The 21,909-nt window shown below is 48.3% G+C and overlaps 1 protein-coding gene across 1 annotated transcript in view; it reads right to left on the bottom strand.

The window, feature by feature from the left end:
• Window positions 1-21,909, bottom strand: part of LOC126546323 (uncharacterized) — a 37,117-nt gene that overhangs the window by 12,284 nt on the left and 2,924 nt on the right. The window contains exons 2-4 of the mRNA XM_050194504.3: window positions 16,388-16,564; window positions 14,040-14,306; window positions 11,314-11,442 (exon numbers count right to left, since the gene is read on the bottom strand). Coding sequence (XP_050050461.2) covers window positions 11,314-11,442; window positions 14,040-14,306; window positions 16,388-16,564 — 573 coding nt within the window. The remainder of the gene's footprint in view (window positions 1-11,313; window positions 11,443-14,039; window positions 14,307-16,387; window positions 16,565-21,909) is intronic.

The raw sequence follows: 21,909 nt of genomic DNA, 5'->3' as shown, positions 1-21,909 counted from the left end.
GTCGCCTGAGCAGAAAACCGAACTACACCAGCTCTTACAAGAGTTTCAAGGTCTGTTCTCTGAGAGGCCTGGTAGGACTTCTGTCCTTACTCATGACATAGAACTTACCTCCCCAGAGCCAGTACGATCCAAGGCGTACCGGGTGTCACCCCGCCAGAGTGATATTATGGAGGCTGAGGTAAAGAAAATGCTACAGCTCGGTGTTATTGAAGCGGGTGAGAGTGATTATACCTCCCCTTTGATTTTAGTTGAGGTACCGGGCAAGGAACCTCGTCCTTGCGTCGACTACCGCAGGCTTAATTCCATCACTAAGGATCAAATTTATCCGATCCCTAACATCGAGGAGCGCCTTGAGAGAGTGAGTAGCGCTCAGTTTATTTCCACCCTAGATCTTGTCAGGGGTTATTGGCAGGTTCCACTTACAGAAGAGGCTAGTAGGTATGCGGCGTTCATTTCACCAATGGGGACATTCCGTCCTAAAGTTTTGAGTTTTGGTTTGAAGAACGCGCCATACTGCTTTTCAAGCCTCATGGATAAAGTGTTGCGGGGACAGCAAGAATTCGCTTTACCGTATCTAGACGACGTAGCGATATTCTCCGCATCCTGGCCTGAACATATGGCGCACTTGCGGGCAGTGCTAACCCGCCTGCGCGATGCGGGCTTGACAGTCAAGGCTCCCAAGTGCCAGTTAGCACAGGCCGAGGTTGTCTACCTCGGACACGTGATTGGTCGGGGTCGACGCCGCCCCTCTGAAATAAAGGTGGCCGCTGTGCGAGACTTCCCGCAACCGCGTACGAAGACCGATATTCGGTCGTTCTTAGGTGTCGCCGGCTACTATCAGAGGTACATCCCCAGGTACTCTGATATCGCGGCTCCCTTGACGGATGCTCTAAGAAAGACAGAGCCGCAAACAGTCGTCTGGGATGAGACAAAGGAAAGAGCTTTTAGCGCCCTAAAGAGCGCCCTAACAAGCCAGCCTGTGCTACGATCGCCCGACTACACAAAAGGGTTCGTTGTTCAGTGTGATGCTAGTGAGCGAGGCATGGGCGTTATACTGTGCCAACGGGAAAATGGAGAAGTAGAACACCCCGTCCTGTATGCTAGTCGTAAGCTGACCAGTCGTGAGCAGGCGTATAGCGCCACCGAGAAAGAGTGTGCGTGTATCGTGTGGGCCGTTCAGAAATTGTCATGTTACCTAGCCGGCTCGAGGTTTATCATTGAAACGGATCACTGCCCTCTCCAATGGCTGCAGACCATCTCTCCCAAAAATGGCCGCCTCCTGCGCTGGAGCCTCGCTTTGCAACAATATTCCTTTGAGGTGCGTTACAAAAAGGGGAGTCTCAACGGTAACGCCGATGGCTTAAGTCGAAGCCCCTAACGTGGGAATCAGCCTCAAAATTGCTTGTTACTGATGTTTTTCTTCCTGAGGCAGGATTTTTTTTAACTTATTGCTTTTGTGTAGTGTTTCAAAGTGATGATGTGCTTTTTAGTGCAATTTTTCCGATTTGTGGACGCGTTCTGAGTGCTGCTAAACTACTGTAAGGAACTAGGCAGCAGTATAAAAGGGGAAAGAGCCTGGCAGGGCTTAGTGAGGGTTGTGCCGTGCTTGCTGACTGAGCGGTTGACTTTCAGGCGTGGTTCTAACGCTTGCCGGAAACGAGAACAAAAATGTCAACTCTCCCGAAGTCACTTTGCAGTGTCCTGTGTGCACCTGAACGTGAGAACGAGGGCTTCTCTGTGCGCTGCGCTCAAGAAACGCCAAAGGACGCCCGACTTCGGTTATGAGCATCATCGAGCGACATCCCTCCGGACAGCGGATGCAGTCCCCTGACCATCGGGATCTCCTTCCCCCGGCGGGGCGGTCTGTTACGTTTCGCCTACAACGCGCGGTAATGCCGGCGCGGATGCAACGGACGCCGGGGCTTTGTTCAAAACGGCGGACATTTTGGCCTGTTCGACGCCGCCGCAACGCCTACCCGCCAAGCGTGTCCAGGCGTGTTTCAGTGCCACGTGTCTTCGTGTGTGCGTGTGTGTGTGTGTGCCCTCGCTTGTCAAAGCGCGGCAGCCGGGGAGCGGAGTTCCCCGAATGAGGAGCCTGGACGTCTCTCGGCTCAACTGTTCGCGCCGTCGTGTGGGTGAGGGTTGGCGATGCGTCACTACACTCGGTTCAGCAGGTCTCTCGGCCCGACAGTTCGCGCCGTCGTGGGGTCATGCTCCGCCGTCCCGTGACCTTCATCCCGTGACCTTCATCCCGTGACCTTCCCTTTTGGACCGCGACGCCGAGAGTATAAGAGCAGCTGCCCCCGGACGCCAGGAGGGAGGCTCCGATTTGTACTGTTGAGTTACGTGCTCTCCCGTCTCTCCACTTCGGTCGACCTGACCGGCCGCTCTTTTGCTATGTTAGAATAAACCAGTTGTTCTGTTACCAGTCTTCTCATGCTTTGCCGGGACCTTCGGATGCTTCCAGTGCCCCAGGCCGCCAGGCCAACGCTACCCTTGGGGCTTGCGACCCATTCGCAATAACGGGCGTCAGCACCGAGTCCCCAACAACTCGTGCCAGCGGTGCGATTCCAACACGACACATCAAATTTCACCCAAATTCGCACTGTATCGCGCGCGTCGCCTTCCCTGTACTCCATCTCTTGAAGTACGCTGACGGAGCCGTTCACGAGTCCGTCCTTCACGTCGACGTTAAACGCGACCATGTAGGCCTTGACCTCGGCGAGCAGTATCGTATAGGATGAATTTCCCGTTCCTACATTTAAATTATAGGGTTTTACGTGCCAAAACCACTTTCTGATTATGAGGCACGCCGTAGTGGAGGACTCCGGAAATTTCGACCACCTGGGGTTCTTTAACGTGCACCTAAATCTAAGTACACGGGTGTTTTCGCATTTCACCCCCATCGAAATGCGGCCGCCGTGGCCGGGATTCGATCCCGCGACCTCGTGCTCAGCAGCCCAACACCATAGCCACTGAGCAACCACGGCGGGTGCCCATTTCTGCATGCGTCATACCGACCCCCTTGGCCCGTGCACAAAAACAGTCGTCGTCGGACATGTCTCCGAGGTACTCATCAACTGCTCTAGCCTCGTGCACGTCTCCCACGCCCCGAATGGCAACGTCGGTGTCGAACGCATCGACGTCCTTATCTGAGTGGAAGAGTCGCACAGCGCTGGGAGCAAAATTTATGGCTCGATCGGCGATGACGAACCGACTCTCGATGACGCGCACCTCTTTCGGTTGGAGAGCCCTCCCGTCCCCGATTTTCTGGAGGATTGGCGAGAACGCGGCATCCTTTTGACGCACAACATGCCGCAACGGAGTTGAGAGATGTTACCACTTCACCTCCGGCCTGAACACCTTGTGATCGCGTGCACGCCTAAAGACCTCGTTAGCCCGAACCGGAGGCAGTTGTCAGAGGTCGCCGCACATTATGATGTCCAGACCGCCGAACCGCTCGTCGTTCTTGTGTGTGATCTGCATGTCGTTCGCCTATAAAGTAACACCCCCTACAGGCTCATACCCCCTTAAGCAATGGCTCATACCCCCGTAAATGTTGCCCATATGATGATGATAGTTTTTGCACACGCACAGGCACGAAACGCTGGGAACTAGCCTAAGCCAGCTCCACTCTGAAATGGCAACCGACAAAGCAGATTGGTTGGAGATTTTACTACCTACAATCTTAAAAGGCTGTAGGGCAGGTTCGCAACGACGGCATACCGCACCACACCCCACCACGCTATACTGTGCACTGGTCAATATAGACGCTGCTAAGCGAGACGAAGAAAACCGGCTGAAGGTGGCACGACCGCAGCGAAATTCACCAAGGAGACAAAGCGCGCTGCCCAGCTAGAAGAAGAAAAGCAGCTGAAGGAGGCGCCACTCAGCGTGGCGCCATCTATCGAGAGGACACAAAACCCGGGTCGCGGAGCTCCCGGACCGCCAGCCTTCAGATGAGCACAATAGAACCTGTCTTAGCCCCAAAAGATGGCAGTGAAGTGTATGTTGCCCTGTACCTGCCTTTTGAACGTCGCAATTGGAAATTACAAATAAAATTTCAGCGACTAGAAGTTACAGCTAGCTTGAGCGATATTGGAACAAACATTAGGAAGAACTCGAAATCAATATTTTTTTGTAAATTGTTTTGGCAGTAACTAACGCATGTAATGCGGTCTTGTACAATGGGACAGCTACGACACAAACATGGACAGCCGTGCTTTCACCTGATTTGCCCTCTCAAGTGAAGGATTTTCATTGGCAATATGAATGGGGCATTCTACCTACAAGAGACAGGCTTGAACGCTGGCATATGGTAGCGAATGATAAATGCATGCATTGCGCACAAACAGAGACCAACACGCATGTAGTAAAGGAGTTCGTTGTAGCACGCACCTTCTGCAAGCTAGTTGCAAGAATGTTTGGAATATCCATCGTGCGACCACCACAGCGCCGATATCGGTTTGCGAGTCTCGTCTAATTCAGCGCTAGCTACGTTTTGTGGTGCTTCCGCAACATTGCAGAACGATCTCGGCAGTCAAATAGAGCAACGCACCCCAGAATGCGGAAACTACGGGTAATGATATGGGGTCAGCTTAACAGTTGTTCAAACTCGGTGAAGCCAAGTTTCTTCGCCGCTGGTCTAGGCGGTACCTAACCGTCTCCCGAGGCAACGTCTTTCTACAGCCAGAATAATGTTCAGTTCTGTTTGCCTGAGTTGGGACTTTGTATTTGTATGTGCCCTGGGTGTCTTTCATAAATTCGAGGCTGACAATAACGCTTTTGCGTGGACGCTGTAATGATGTTTTGTTGTTGAGTGTGGCAAACCTAGTGTCAACCAGACACCATTTATTATTTCATTTGCTAATCTGTTTTGTTTACATCAAGTATGATGTATTACATCTGCTGTATCTTATATTGTACTTTACGTTCATACCACAGTTGTAAGCGTGCCTACGGCTGAATAAATTTCCTTGTCAACTTGCCCGGATGTTCTCGTTTGAGTGTCCAAATAACGGCTATGGAATTTGGCTCGAGCTCACTTGAAGGCCGCCCACAACGGGAGCTAAAAGAGCATCATGCTTAAGATAACTGACATTAGACGTAGTTCAGACTTACAGACTGAATTTGGCGAATGCTCTGGGAAATTGACAATGCCAAGTTTTCACTGCAGTCTGAAATTCCAAGTTCCATTCATGTGCGCAGAAGAAAATCTGTTTTATCGCGGAACCCCCGGTCCGTACACTTTTGCTCAGGGGTACATCACAAAGCGCGAACTTTTAACTGAATTTTTTTGTAGAGAAGTGTCATGCTAATTGTGATTATATTACTTCGAGATTGGGGTGAAATGAAAAAGTTGTGCGGATCCCCAGCACTGTGGGAATTGACGTAAGTGAAGCTTTCTGTGCTGTTTGCGTGGATCGACGATAATTAGCGGCAGTAATGTTGAGGCGAATGTTTAATTTCTTCAGCGTTTAGTACTATACGAGAGTGGTGAGCTGATAGTAAATGTTACCTAGCGTGCGCAACTGCGGTTTGTCCGCGTATTACACAGAACAAACAGCGAGACGTCATTGCTTGATACATTGTTGTGCGCCACTGTTGACAACCTCCGGTAAGGTTAGCATTGTCATTGCCTCACACGGCACGCTGTATCGTGGCAGAAGCGCTAAATATTAATTGAATAATGGGTCTGTACGCGCCTACACCACAATCGGATTAAGAAGCGTGCCGTAGTGGCCGTCTACGGATTAATTTTGACCCCTTGGGTTCTTTTCCGAGTACCTGAGCACCTAAGTGTACAAGAGCATTTCATCTCCCTTTAAAATGTGGCTGTCAAGGTCGGGATTGAGCCCGCGACCTCGAGCAATGCCATAGGTGCAAAGCTACTACGGCGCGCACAGAAGGGCTGATTTGGCGCGCGTCCGCTTTCGTAGGTCGCCTGGACGCTGCGGCGATTTAATGCGGCCCTGCGCGTGCACGCAGTGAGTCAGTTGTCTGCTTGACAAATTTGCATGGTGTTTTATTTTTCAGAAATGGCAGAAAAGTACCGCCCCGTACATTGAACCTAAATTTATCGAGTTTGTTCGCAACCGCTTTCGCGCCTGGTGCCATTGTCAGATGGGAACACGGTTCTGCGCCCCTACATGGGTGCCGCGTTCCAGAGCTTACGCTACGCATCAACATAGCATCGTTCGGTACATCCGGCGCAAGCAGTGTTTCCTGGACTTTTCACGACGCCTTATCTCTCTCCCGCCCTCCACCTCATGTATGAGAACAGCAAGCGAACAGTCTGCATCGGTTCTACCAACAACTGGTTCTACTAACCTGTTCCAGGTGGTGTTGGTTGTTGGTATACCTTAGAGTTACTGTATATGCTACCACAGGTGGTAGCATACCTGTGGTAGCATATACAGTAACTCTAGTATACCTGCCTCTGTTACATTCTATCCACCTCCAATCTTGACAGTTGAATGCTAGCGCAAAGGTAAGCACTGGAGTTTCTGCAGTGTTATTGCGAGAGTGACGGATAAGTTACAGCCGTCACGAGGCTATTGTGGCGACACCCAGGGAGCTCCGGGGGATATGGTGGCACACGCGGTGGAAAGGGTGAAACGAGTTGTCACCTTTCCTCTCTGCCACGCTTCTGCCGTGCGTGACATGTACGCTCTGAACCACAAAGACGACGACGGAAAGGAAATGTATTAGAAAAAGAACCATTGTGACAGACGGACCAGGCGCGTCTTCAAGGTGTCCTGGCTTTTTGAGAAGGATGCGAATGCAAAGCCACCGAATCCCGGCGTTCCCCTTGTATACAACAGCGCCGCAGTGCCAGATTTCTCTCCAGGTAATATAGTGAGAAATGCTGTTTAGAAAAAAAAAAGTTTATTTCCACGAAAGACGATACGAACACTTTGAGCGACAATGACGGCACAATTCCACCAGGATGACGACATATGCAAAGTACGAAGCATTATGCACACCGCGCGTCTTCTAAGAAAGAGTCCACGTGGTCTCACTCACATATAAGAACGTAGACCAACGGAAACGCACAGTTACACATAAACCAATTGTAACAATATAGAAAATGATGTTGAGTACATACAATGTACACAATGGTTATGCACAATGATGATGCGGCAGAGGCCCTTTCCATAACTTTTTTAGTGATGCTATCAGATGTGTATATACAAAAATTATCACGCATACGAGAGCACACGCACATAGAAATCCCGAGCACCTAAACACTATGTACACTCATAATACTTTTGAGTGACTTGGCTACAAGAACCAGGACGGTCTAAAATTAAGCCATACGCGTCCATCAGCCACCGACAGGAAACGGCATGACCACTGTCGAAGAAACTCCTCTTCCCCAAGGAATAACTCCTGTGACAGAAACGACAGTAGCTCAGAGTAGAGCCTCTCCAGAAATGGTAACAGAGCGCGTCGGCGATGTCCCGCGGCCTACACAGTTCTGCAGCGAAGTACTTATTGATACGGTTACCCTCAATATAATGCGTGTTACAAAAGTTTGTTCATTGGTAACAGCCATAGGAGTTTTACTGGTTTCACCGCTTTGTAATCCGCAACTTTAGCAGTGCCACAAAGGGTGCATGCTCCTCATTCGGTGCTTCGCATGCCCTCCGCCGGTATTTTCAGCCTTTTATTTCCCGAACATTATTCCTAGCTGGAAAACGCAACCATGGGCCCATCCATTGCCAGGCTCTAGAACCTGGGCTGTTGCCGGTGTTGCGAGAAGTCACAGGCGGAATGCAGGTCACCTTCTGCGGCAATGAAGGAAAAACGTACTGCAGGGCCGGCTTAACGTAAAACTGTTCCAAACCGTTTTTATTCCAAATCTTGAATAGGTACCGATTAGAATAGCTTTACGTTATCCCGGATCAGGGGGCGTAAACTTCCGCACACGTGTTATGCCCCTCGGGTGCTGCAGCTTCAAACGGAACAAGTAGCGCCACTGACGGCGCGGAATGCTACTTACTGATCAGTCGTCTTAATCGAACAAGCTCGCGCATTGCATGACACTATAGGCCGGGACTATACGTTTAACATAGCGGGCAGAAATGTGAAGCGCTGAGTTGTTTTGCCATTAATGTTTTGCAAACCGGTTATAGGAACACTCAAGAGGCGAGGCCGTCGTTCAAGTTCCCTGGAAGACACAGGACAAATCTTGAATAGATCGCCAGACTTGAGTGGCACGATGTCTGTGGCAAAGATAAACTATTAATTAAGGAAAAATGAGACATCTACCCAATCGTAGAAATTGCTACAAAAGGAAATCCGTACGGGTTCTTCGAAAGAAAAGCCTCGCTGTTGAAGAAAAAATTGGCTGGGGCTTAGCTAAGGTTAAGCCTGGATATCTCGAAGCGAAAAGGTTCGGTGATGCTTATGGTTTAGCTTATGGTTATGCTTACGGTTTAGCTTATGGTTATGCTTTATGATTCAGCCTATGGTTATGCTTACGGTTTAACTTATGGATATGCTTTGGTTAGCTTATGGTTATGCTATACATGTGCCTTGTATAGTTCTGCAAAATGCTTATCTGTGATATATACCATAAGTTATGCAGGATTATTAAACTTCTTTATTCATCATTGTTGGGCACATTGTCTTGCGATTTCTGTACAGCCATAAACACAGCTCTCTGTATCGGTAGTATCACTCTCTTCTCCTTCCATGTTGAATGCGCACGCCTATTTTCTGGCAAGCGTTTATATAGTCGGTCTCCGCGATAAACACACGCTCGCGGCGAACGTCAAACGATGACGCATAGCACGCGGCAGTGGCCACCTGCGCCGACTCCGAACACGCTTACGGAGCCAATTCCGACATACGCCGGCTCGCGCGAAGCGCGGTGTTGACTAGCGTAGTGAAGCTTTTCGCTTCAAAATTCGTCCTGGCCCGGGACTCGAATCCGGGACCACTGCCTTTCCGTAGCAGCCGCTCCTGAAAGGCGGTGCGCGACCGTCCAAAGTACGCACTTGTTGGCGGAGTCAAAACCGCCCGGTTCGGATAGCTTGGAATAGACATTTTGGCCTCCCTTTTAAAACAAGCACCACATACTCTGCTCGCGCCGTTTGGACATAGTCAAATCAGCTCCCAAAGAGCTTTTACATGTTCTCTGTTGCTGTGGCCAAAGCTTCGTGTCGTCCACTCAGTCACCGTCTACGATAAGTCCTGAAACAGAGGTTTTCTAAGCCGCACCGGCGTCATTCACACCCATTGTAAACGCGGAGGCAACGGAGACAGTTGAGGCAAGCAATGGGCGCATCACCACGTGACCAAACATGTCCGCGCCCACGGGATGGCCGCGAAAAGGGTCAATATGGCGCTCGAGAGTGAGTCGCGATCGTCGACTAGTTACCCTTGCGACTGGTCGCAAAATACGCAGTTGCTGAGGGAGCGCAGCGACGCGCCTTCCCCTCCCTCCCATCCCCCCAAGACCTTCCGCGCGACGGAACACGGCGCGTTTTCTCTCCGCTTTCTTCCTTTGCGTGCGCCAGATTGAGCCGCGATTGTTCAGCCGCGAATGTTAGCTTCCCTCGCGTGCTTTTACTCGCACATACAGCATGGGACGCACGGCGACGGTGTTATCGCTCTTGGACTTGCTATGCATCACGGCGACGGCCTTCACCCAGCGACCATCGACAAGCTCATTTTTATTCGCCTTAACTAAGATGTCTGCGAGGGTTGGGTTTAACAGGCCCAACACCGGTGGCATTCAAACTCAACCCTTGCAGAGGTCGTAGTGTTCCGCCGAAGTGCAAGACGAAACTTCCGGGTAGGAGGTATGGGCGAACGTGTCAAGTACAGTGAGCCAGCGATAGTATGGCGATGTATACCACAGTCGTGAGACTGCGATGTTGTGCGTGTTTTAAGCTATGCAGAGTTTTATATTTGTTTTTGCTAGTAAGCCTGTGTGCGTATTATCTCATAAATGGTGTCTTTTTTTTCCCTCATGCTTTGACCTAGTACACTATGCATCGATAAATGGAGAAATAAATATCAGTGTGTTTGTACTCTTCATTCCTTTGATTTTTACTCGTGTAAGTAAATCAATAAATGTATAAGTAAAGAGAATGAACAAGAAGGGTTGAAATCCGGACCAGTTGGTACACAGTTGAAAGAAAAAAAAACCAGTCACAAAACACAAAGGACAAGGTGTGGTGTGAACCTCTCCTCTTGTCCTTTGTGTTTTGTGACTTCTTTTTTCTTTCGAGAATGAACAAGGCGCCGGAGTATGTGATCCTTCTAACGGACGAACTCTTCCCAGCGAAGACGATGCAGCTCTCCAGAAAACAGAAAAAATAAGAGAAAAAGAAAGCGAACCACCTTCCTCGGTTCTTGCATATATTTTTTTTTTTCTAAATTCAAAGCCCTCCTTTCTCTCCCCTTCACTCTGTAATCTATCCCCTCCCCCTCTGCCGCGCAACGCCGCCACCGATCCGTCGACCCCAGGGCCGTTCGCACACCGCCGCCGGCGATCTCTGACCAGCGCACAGGTCTATGCTCACGCAACGGTCGCGGTGCCGTTTCTGGCCCAAAATCGCTTGCATGTGAATCGGGCTTAAGAGCGAGATGTGAGCCAACCTTACCGACTTTTCCATATATGAAGTAGGATTGCCTGCTCATCCTTCCTCCGCCAACCATTCAAGTCAAACTAGCCATTTCTTCCGCCCCTTGTGTACAGTTTTTTTTATGAAACACGCAGAACTCGTAAAAAAAATTAAATTATGGGGTTTTACGTGTCAAAACCACTTTCTGATTATGAGGCACGCCGTAGTGGAGGACTCCGGAAATTTCGACCACCTGGGGTTCTTTAACGTGCACCTAAATCTAAGTACACGGGTGTTTTCGCATTTCGCCCCCATCGAAATGCGGCCGCCGTGGCCAAAATTCGATCCCGCGACCTCGTGCTCAGCAGCCTAACACCATAGCCACTGAGCAACCACGGCGGGTAAAACTCGTCATCACCACGATCATAGCATAAACCCATATTTCGCGCACACTAACTCTTGTAGGTATTTTATTTCCAGAAAACTATCACCGAGTGGATTGCCTTACCTGTGAACGTGCTATCGGCTGATGACTTCGAAAAGGCACTTAATGACATATTTTGTCTAATGTATGGGGCATATTGTGAAAACTATATACTATGTTTTGTTGTAATAATTTTTCATCTGCCTTTGCATTGTTTTTTGGTGACTATAACCTGTGCTCTCCCTGCCTGGACATAAATCAAGGTCTGCAGCATTGTGTAAATAAAATAATAAATAAACAGTAGCTTACCCAACTTCTTGCTGCCGCAGCTGTACAGAATGATGCGGACTGACCACCGCCTCTCAAAGCCGGATTTTGGGGTGGCCACGTTCAAGGACAGGAGGCTGTGCTCGTCGTTCTCCGGAAAGTGCATCACCACTGCGGAAACCCACAGGCGTCAATTCACGAACGTCACAACCATCACCATCAGCCTGGCTGCACCCACTGCAGGGCAAAGGCCTCTCCCATACTTCTCTAACTACCCCTATCCCGGTCATGTACTAATTTGTTGTCCCTGCAAACTTTCTAATGTCATCCGCCCACCTAACTTTCTGCCGCCCCCTGCTACGCTACAGTCCGTAACCCTTAATGACCATCGGTTATCTTCTCCTGCTACGCCATGTTGTCCTGCATCACCCCTGCGGAAACCCACAGGCGTTAATTCAACATATGATGTCAGCGGAACGCGTTTCTTCACCAGGCGTGAGGAGGTGGTTCAGGGCTCCTTTAAAACTTCATTCCGGTAAACAAAAACTTAAGGTTCCTCTTTTTTTCTTCTTAAGCACTTTGTTCATTGACTCGCCAGCCAGGAGCTTTAGGGAGGTCTAAGGAAAATCAAAACATAAGAAAGACAATATAGCCAGCAAATAATAATCATCATCATCATTTAGCGACGTTATTTTTTTAAATAGAGTTTAAGAAGCCACGACCTGCCCACCTTTAAAAAAAAAATTTGCCAACATTCGGTGGTGCCGAACTTGCTAGAAAATGTAACGCTTTTAGTTAGTTAATATTGATTTTCGTTGCCGCATGTTTTTCGCGCACACTCACCACTCTGAATAGGGAGGTTTGTCGCTGGAGAAATGTATTAAAAGAGCATTAATTAAGAGTCAGGCGTTGAATCGTCGGACTTGTTTCCGACTCTGGTAAAATGGTGTTATTGTTTATAAATGGCGAAAGAAAATTTGGTTACTGGATTGTCTGCTATCGCAATATTGTAGCTAATAAAGCCAAAACAATCCACGCTAAACCAGCGTGCAACATCGATATAAAAAAACTCAGAAAATATTTAATGTATTTAAATTACGGGGTATTACGCGCCAAAACCACTGTCTGATTATGAGGCACGCCGTAGTGGGGGGCTCCGGAAATTTGGACCACCTGGGGTTCTTCAACGTCCGCCTAAATTAAGTACAAAGGTGCTCGCATCCCCCCGCCCCCCTATCGAAATGCGGCCGCAGTGGCCGGGATTCGAAGCCGCAACCTCGTGCTTATAGCAGCCCAACACCATAGCCACTAAGCAACCACGGCGCGTAAACTCAGAAACAAAGTATTTTACAATTGCACAAACTGAAACAAACACATTACGTACTGTGACCCTGACAATAAATGAAGACATATGCATGTCATGCCCGATGCGGGGTCAGTGCTTGACGTGTGGCAAGCAGGAGCAGTTTCAGCTCATGCTGAAATAGTTTGGTTCACAGCAAAGCCCATAAAAAAACACTGACGCGATAAAATATCTCATGACATAAAAATGAAATAAAGCAAGAGCACACATCACACCCAGTACGCCAAATGTCAATGACACGAAAAAGTAATCATTAAGCTATACCATGTTATAAAAGTTAATCGTACAAAGTTCACTTGCTAATGAACTGTGGTAACGTTTTCTTTCGTTGCGGACGTACTGCAGTTTGTTCTTTTCCGATGCATGCATGGCCGGAAGACGGGCTTCTGGCGTACAGCTCTTGAATAATTGTGTTGGCCCACCGTCGAAGAGCTCCTCAAAAAGGCGCTGGTCTTATCAACGCCAAGCTGCATCAATATTGCTTGGTTGCGACGAAGGCATGGAACTGGGACAAATCCCAAAGCAAATGGGACAACGCGATCACTTCAAACGCAAAATCGGTCCACCTTGACTGAAAAATTTAGCCACTTTAGCCAAGTAAGATACACTCCGTGCACTTAGCAGTCAACGTATACAGTGAGCAGAAGCACCCTACAAGTTTGCCTATTCGGTTGGGTTTCATGCACCAAATACTTTTTTGCGGTTGGTTGTAAGCACGTCACCGTGTCATCCGTCATAGATCAACCCGTGTAACATCATCCTTAGCTAACAGAAGCCTGATCGTTCCATGACATTGCAACACTATTTGAATCTGAGCCATTTGATGTGTACGCGCCGTAAATTACCAGCTGAATCACGATATAGGCGACAGTAAACGAAAGAACGAGGTGCACGGGCAGACTGACTGATTGATTCATGGGGTTTAACGTCCTACAGACGTGACCGGGCCTATAAATAACGCCCTAGTTGAGGGCTCAGGAATGCTTTCAAACACCTTGGATTTTCAAACGTGTATCGAACTACACGAACGTAGAACAACATAAAGTTGAGTTAGCTGGCACGGATTCGTGCTAGAAAAAAGTTAGGCGTGAACACAAAGACGCAACGAAAGGAAAAAAATACGGACAATGCAAACACCGTTTGCTTTGACCGTTTCCCTTTTCTGGTGACCGCATGTGCAAGCCCAACTTTTCCTAACGTGTACGTGGCATTCCTGACTCCGGCAGAAATGTGGCCGCCGTGGTCAGGAATCAAACCACGCGACCTCGTGCTTTGGCAGCTCAACGCCATAGCCACTTGGCCATCGTGGCGGGGTACACAAAACGGAACGTCCCAACGAGGGACAGAGAAGGCATGCAGAGCACTCAAAATTATCTGAACACAAGGACCATAGAGATCGGTGTACCGTGTTGTCCGGCGTTGTGTCCGCACAGCTCCGGCACGTACGAGTCGCTGCCGTTGACGAAGACCCGCAGGGAGTCGTTGAGGCAGCGTCCGGCAACCGGCGGCAGAAGGTGGAACTCCTCGAGTTCCAGGCGCAGCTGGCAGGTGGAGGCCGGCAGCAGCACCGTCAGCGAAACGTTCTCGCCGCCCCCGAAAGGTTGCGGGAACCGGGGCTGGACGAAGTACGAGTTGTTGGACAGCGTCGTCTCCACGTTGTTCCGCGCTTCGTCTGGTGGGAAAGAGGCGCGCGTAACGTGACCATAGAGTAGCCATGTCTTAGCCCGGTATACCGTACGCGGTATACCGGGTTACCTGAGAGGTAACCCGGTATACCCGGGTATACCCATAAGTTGAAGGCGACGACAGCGACAACAACAACAGTCTTCTCAGCGTAGCTGGAGGCGTCGGGTTAAACTAGCAGGCAAGCATTAATTTAATGCTTGGAGGCTTCTTTCTGTTTTGTTTTAGATAGAGATCGATATCATAAATTGTATTTTGCTAGTAGTGGTATTTTCACGCGGTGGTGTTAGAACAAGGTAGCTAGTGAGAACAGATGATTTAGCATACGTTGTACGGAGTGCTGGCAACCCTGCCCATGGGAAGAAGCGCAGTTTAAATGAGTAGGCGAGGCAGATGGGGCGGGTTTTGTCTGTAGGATCTGCAATTAAACCATCTATAGAGCCGGAAAGGATATGTTAGCGAAGCAGGTTGGGAAGCTAGAAGACGAACTCAAGTACGAGTTGAGGCAAATGAAGGTACAGTCGAAGATAAGCTAGCCAAAGCATGCAATAAGTTCAGGGCCAACACTGCCGTCAAGCAGTAGTACGTGGACGCTTCGTTGCGAGCACCGCGAAGAGTGCTGGCTTCGAAGCGGGGGCGAAAGCGCGAGAATCCAAAATCGCCAGCCGGAACAGAAATCACTAACGGTAACGTCAGTGACGGTTGCGAAGTGGCTACCACATGAAGTGGCGGCAGAGACTGAGTGCAGGGACCACGAAGAATAATAGCCAAAGGGGGTCACCAATCTCGGGAATGTTAGCAAGGAAACGCAAATAGCGGCGTGCACAGTCCCAAAGGTAGAAAGGCAGGGAGTGTGAAATTGAAAGGGCAGTGGTTGCAATTACCGGGAGTTCGGACGCGAGCTTAACTTAAATGAGTCTGCGAGATCTGGAGCATCCGCTCGTCATTGATAATTGTATACGGGAAGAGTGCGAAAACATGACTGCGTCAAAGAATGGCGTGGGCGTAGTCATGCTGACTGGGCGAGGTATGAAATGGAATATCGTAAAAGAGACACGTTAGGAGCGCTATCTGCGCATGAGAAGGTAAAAGAACGTGGCTGGAAGTAAGTAGCCTACTTATGAACAAGTAATGATAGCAGAAATCAAAATAAATAATTCATTACCTTTGTTAGAAGTGGTCCTAATGAGTTCAGAAAAGCGTGCCAGGTGATATTAGTAGGAGATATGAATGCTCCAATGGAAGACCTAGGTGATTATGCTGATTACAAAGGTCCCCTAGTGTTGGATCTGTGTAAGAGCTGGATGCTGTAGTAATTAACAAAAAGAATACACATCATTGACAGGTAACGTGGCAATGCGTAAATAATTAGTCATGTATCGACGACACCTTAAGTCTCAGAAAAGGTTTACAAACGACTATACTTAATTACGATACATGAACAAGGAAAAGATAACCTGGGTAGCGAACATAAACGCATAATGTTATACATTGGGAGAGACAGCAACGCAAACAGGAGGCGAATGCAGCGGTATATTTAAAATGAATGAGGAGCAAAACAGCAGAAATCGCCAGAAGCACACAGAAAAAAAAATGAATGCGCTTCCTACAGCAGTCTGAATACACGTAACTGCTAGGCGTAATGCAGCAGTAGACACGGCAAACAATGCTAAAGAATCATCGGAGCGCAAAGAGAAAACCACGTGACTGGTGGTACAAAGAAAAAAAAAAAAGCAAACTATTGAAGAGCATAAAGCATGCGTTCGACCGCCCACCCAATGCCTGCAAATTTTCTAATCTCATCGCGCCACTTTCTCGGCCGTCCTCGACTGCGCTGTCCTTCTAATGGCACCCATTCTGCGACTCTAAAATATTCCGCCTGTTTATCCGCGCCCCACGAATTACAGCGCCTGCCCAACTCCACGCTTTCCTTTTGAGGTCGCCTAGAATAAAGAACACTTTCCTGTCGCTCGAATAACGTGTCGTTAGTCGGGAGGGCAGGCGTCAGGAATGTACCAACGTCACCGGAGAAAGGCGCGCGCCGTCATAAATACTTGCGTCACAACTCACAGATGCAGCAGACCCCGAATCCGTCCGCGCAGTCTCCCTCCCTGGTGCCCCTCGAAAAGCGGCAGTCGGGCAGCGACATGCACCGGCCCGTGCGGTTGAGCTCGCTCTGGCACATGTCCACGAAAAAGCCCATCACGGGGAAAGGGTCCCACGACTTCGTAATCAGGTCCGGGCTCACTGAAAAGCACAAGAAAACTAATTAAGACATTTGTAATGCGCAGAGACGCTAAATACATTGCACGAAGCGCAAGTTTTTCGGCTGTCTGGAAAAGCAGCGTTAATGGACGGGACCAGGACAGACACATCTGAAACCTTTACTGAAGAAACACATAAAAAACCTACTGGGACTAGCTGACAGTAGGGTCATACATAAACCAACAGCGAGAGCAATTTGCATATATGCGCTCGTAGCTTTCTTTAAAGGGCCCCACACCAAACAGGACTGTAAATGTTGGTTGTACAGTAAATTGTACGGCGCCGTATAAAGGACGTCTTAAAGCAAAAAGTAAAAAAAATTGATTCGTTATTAGCGGGGAAAGGAGAAATTGAAATGTCGCGTTGCAATGCTGCCAAGAGGCAAGCTTCCCTGCCAGCGTACCTGGTCCATCCTCCTCCCTCGACTAGCATCCGAAAGCGATTTTTTCCTTCCCGACTTCTCCGATTCCGCGACGCGTGGGGAAGCGTCAGGCGTACGTAGCAAGCTCCCATTGGTTCGCGAAACGTTCCAAAAAACGTGCCATGTTCAATCTTTGCCTCCTTTAAAGCACGATGTCAATTTTTACCGAAAAGCAATCGATTAAAGCCTGAGCAGAGGCCGCTAACATCTACGGTGTTGTGGTGATCTGGTGCGGGACGTTTAAGGCGGTGTCGACGGCCTGTCGTTTCCTTTGGCGCTTTTTGTGGCTTGTCAAGCCTATTGTTGCGGTAAGTATAGCCTTTTTGGTATTGCAGAAGGGTAATTCAATAATACAGGTGAGAACACTTTTCTCTTTAGCTTGCCGTTACGCTGAAGCTTTAGCTCGGGAGCTCCGTCTCGATACTTGGCAACGGAGAAATCGTTTTTCTCGGTAACCGCTACATCAGTGTTGATGAGGTTTGCTCCATTTAAAAGAAGTTACAAAATTAGTGGCACAAGGAAGCGCTTTTTTTATTGCTGCTTTCACTTTTTTTTTTGCAGATATCCATGAGGACTGCAATAGTACAGAAAAGAATTCCAGTATCAGTTGCAACCACAATAACTTGGCAATAAAGACAGTAAACTGTCTTTACCACAATGCTGTAAACTGCACGTAATAATACACATAAAGCGGACAAATTTCGTGTATTATGCACCGATTTGAAGTGGACCACTAATTTGTGAGCAGGACTGTTGCCACGCCCACCAAACATTGCAACAATGTAGGCTGCAAGCCTTAAGCTCATGCACCAGATTTGTCCGGTTGAGATTCTCTAACGTATACGGTTCACAAAACTGCGATATCAATTTTTGGTGAAGGACTATAATCTGTAAACTTCATGCTTCTAAGTTCTTTCAAACACAATGTTGTTATTTTATTTAACAATTTAGGTCTCAAATCAAAATTATCCTTCAGAGAGTTCCTAGAGTTTGCCTTCCTTTCTGAAATGCAACACATATCACTCAAGTCGATTCAGCGGTCGCCTCATCAAAGCTTTTCTGCGCTTTACGTGTATTTTAACAGGGAAATAAGAATTTGCATCAAGCTAAAGCTTCAGAGATTTCAGAATTAGCGTAAAAGTAACAATGTAAATGCGTAGGATAATTTTTCTGCAAGCTAGGGCGCCATTGTCCGAAGACTATGGCACTCCAGTCATTGCTTAGGTGGTATATCAAATTAAATTTCAATAAAACTGTAGTCGCTGTAAAATATTGCCAAAAGAACTAACACAGGCATATAACACAGGCTAACACGAAAACACCCACAGAAGCCACGGCTGGTTTAAAAATTTGTGACAGGGCATTTTATGTAAAGCTCCTGTGCACACTCTATATCGAAAACAGTAGGGACTATGTATATTTGTAAAAACGTTTTTGGTGTCTGACTGGGTCTCGCAGCAAGAAAAAAAAACTTAAAATTAGATTCGGTGAATACGAATCAAAAGGAGCTCACATTTGAAATGCACAAACTTCAAGTTGCGCACGAAAGCAATGGAGACAACGACCGCGTGCAAAACGGTGAAGCTATCATGTTACCATCAGCGTGATCGCAGCCAGCAGTATCTTCTTTATTTAAAATTAGGAGCGCAAATTTGTTTAAACTTACATACATTCACACAAGGAATGTAGATCCGGTGCACCAATACCAAAAGAGGCAAAATTGGTGTATAATACAAGCATAAATATTAGTATAAGCGTACAGACAGGTAACAGCCAAATGGTATCAAGGGCGGTTTTTAAAGCGAAGATTTCTTTCACTCTTTCCTTGAACGTTTCGACTGCTGCTGTTGCTGTCTTGCACGCCACATGCGGGGTTGGTTGAGAACGTGCCTATTGCGCAGGGCAGGGTCGCGGGAGAGGTGCCTACGACACCTTTCCAATGAACTCCGTATACGTCACCACTGTGCCCTCTGGAATTCCCCGGGCCGTCGACACAATGCCTTCTGGAAGGCTGTACTTATGCGTGACCCCCCCTTTCCCCCCCCCCCCCTTCACCGCGAAAGCATTGCAGCAGCTGCAACGCTTACCTTTGTACTCACGCGCAAGAGCCCAGAGGGGAGATATAATGGCGGAAAGAGGAGACGGAGAACGCGCAAAGCCGACGCCGCAACAAAACGGGTGAATGACAGCCTCGCCCCTCTTCGCCCGTGGAAGCTTGCGTACATGGAAGGATCGCGGGTGAAGAGATCGGCGTTGTCAGAAAGCATACTCCGTTTGGGGTCTCTTCAGTAAAAGAGACGCTACTACCAGACATGGCGACAGTTGCGGACGAACTGCAAACGTAATAATAATAATAAAAATATTTCTAGAAAAGGCACGGGGTACGTTCCTGCTATTTCTAAAAAACAAACACTGTACGAGTTTCTCCATGTGGACAACTGATACAACCATGTGGTCAAGACGACAGTACGCAAGCGCCGGTCCAACAAATCAACGCTTCAGTCACGATGTCCCAACCCTGCAACACTGGGATGCCGTGCTGAGCACCGGAAGCCCGGGCAGAGGGCAGTGGGCGCGTCAGGCACGGGACTTGGCAGCCAACTATTTAACCTAAGGCTTCCAATGAAAAATATTTATCTCCCCCTCTCCTAGCCATGATTTAATGCGCCCGTGCGAGGGGATATGACACCGCTAACGTTCCGGCAGGCTACGAACAACGGCGTACAACAACGCCTCGAGCAAACACGTCTCGCTGTGCGCTCTGTACGCAAGTGGTACACGCAACGTAACATTCAACATCACATCGCGACTGTCGCATGCCGTCAAAATCACCTCCAGATATCGTCAATGAATACAAACAGCACAGAAAGCTTCGCTTAGATCGATTCCCGTAGTGAATGGGATCTGCATAGTTTTGGTATCGCTTTCGTTTTTGTTTTATCTTTCCCAGCCAGACTTTCACGGCTGGGGTTTAGAGTAAGCCTGGGCCCATGCGGTGGCTCGGTTTGCGATAGCGCAGTGGTTAACGCATCGGGGTCTCATTTGCCCATTATTGCAAGCGCAAATTTCGTGCGAATTGCGTATACCATAGAGGCATCCATTATAAGGTGACCCGAGGAAGTAGCTCAACAAGTAATTCTGAAGATTAGACCAACTTTTTCAAACAGAAAGAGTCAGGCGATTTATCCTATAACGTAAGATTTGAAGCAGCTCACGTGAGATATTCATAACCAATTCTAGACCTGCAAAAAAATAATTAACGCATTTCAAAAAAGACCCGCGGTCCTCTGCTCTACTCCTGCATCGGTCCTCACAACAAGAAGCAGCATAGAAGGCGACCAAGCGAGCCGGAGTCGGTGTCAACACGTCACGATGTCCGGCTGCCGCGTGACCACATTCTCCCCCAATCAGGACACAGTATAGGAACGAAACCTAAGCTGGGTGTAGAAAAGCTGATTATATTAAAATTAAAGAAGGGCACTGCGAAGTTTGGCAGTACCTTTTTTTCTAAGGTTCAGCGAACTGTTTAATACTCGGTCGTTGGTGTAGCCGATGGTCGTTCAGGAAATCACTACCGTTTGATGTATATACTGTCCTTTGTTAAGTTCTCGTCAGATGGACCGTTCTAATATGCGTGCGCATCAGCTCCTCCGAGTTGTTCTGCCTCCGTGCGCTCTCCCAGCTTCCCCCCAGCCCTTACTCCGTCCCACCCGCAGGCCCAACCAAAGGTTGTAAACTTGAGGAGCGTCTCGGGGTACGAGGAAGCCACCGGCGGAGGGAAGCTCGTTCCATTCATAACGGCAGAGCGACTGGAGCACGTCATCTCAATTCACGACACACGCACACACACACACACATAAAGGAAGACAAAACAGAAAAAGAACGCCGATGAGTACAAATAACGTCAAAATGCGGAGATATACAGTACCTTCACTCACCGCACACAAAAAAAAGTCAACAGTCGAAATATTATATCAGTATACTCCTTGAATATTAGGAACCACTTTCATTATATTTTAATTTGCTCCGAACATACTCTCGCAATGCCGGACCGGGCGTTAGGTCATTGACGTTATCGTGATGTCATGAAACAAAGCTACATTTACTGAGATCGCGGTGCAACAAGGCTACGCGTGATAATGCTGCTTGTAAAGAAAAAAAGAAAAGGCGAAGTAAACGAGACTACCGCTCGAGTTTCTTCCCGCTGCGCTCGCGTTTATGGGCAGCGATCCCCTGGAACGGAGGGAGTTAGTAAATCGTGACGTCATGATGCACTGCCCTCCTGGGTAGAGAAGCTGAAACGGCGGTTCGCAGCAACAAGAGTGGCAACGAATCACTCGGGGCACTGCGATGCCTGCCTGTATATATTGAAAGATTTCGGGGGTGTGGAACTTCGTGTGACGTGATTTGTTTGATCAGTTAAAGTCTGGGCTTTCCCGTGCCAGAACAAGGATCTGATTATGAGGTACGCCGTAGCGGGATGAGAGAGGCGGGAGGGAGAGGGGTGCCAGATTGACTTTAATCACCTGGATTTTTTTTTAAATGCATGCACCGAATGCGCAGTTACAAGAGCGACTGCGCGGCCGCAGGACTACCGCCGTGGGTTACAAAAAGAACGGAAAATCAAGGTAACCACAAGTTGAAAAAATGTCCTGCAAGTGCTCATGCAAATCAGTTGAAACTGCCATTGTGTGCTTTCTCGATGCTCTTGATTCACTTGCTTGAAGTGCGTCCGTTAGCAGTGTTGAAAATAAAAGAAAGGCTTTCCATTGAATTTCACGTGGAACCTGTTTGCAAGTGGCGCGGTCACAAAGGAATTTTCTTGTAAAAGTCGTGCAATGTTTATTTCTCTCCTGGATCATATAGAACGTTCAGCTAATATTCTTCTCGTCATTTTTACGTATCT

Source organism: Dermacentor andersoni, chromosome 10 (genome assembly GCF_023375885.2).
Source record: "Dermacentor andersoni chromosome 10, qqDerAnde1_hic_scaffold, whole genome shotgun sequence".
NCBI lineage: Eukaryota > Metazoa > Arthropoda > Arachnida > Ixodida > Ixodidae > Dermacentor > Dermacentor andersoni.
This window is presented reverse-complemented; position numbering and strand designations above follow the sequence as displayed.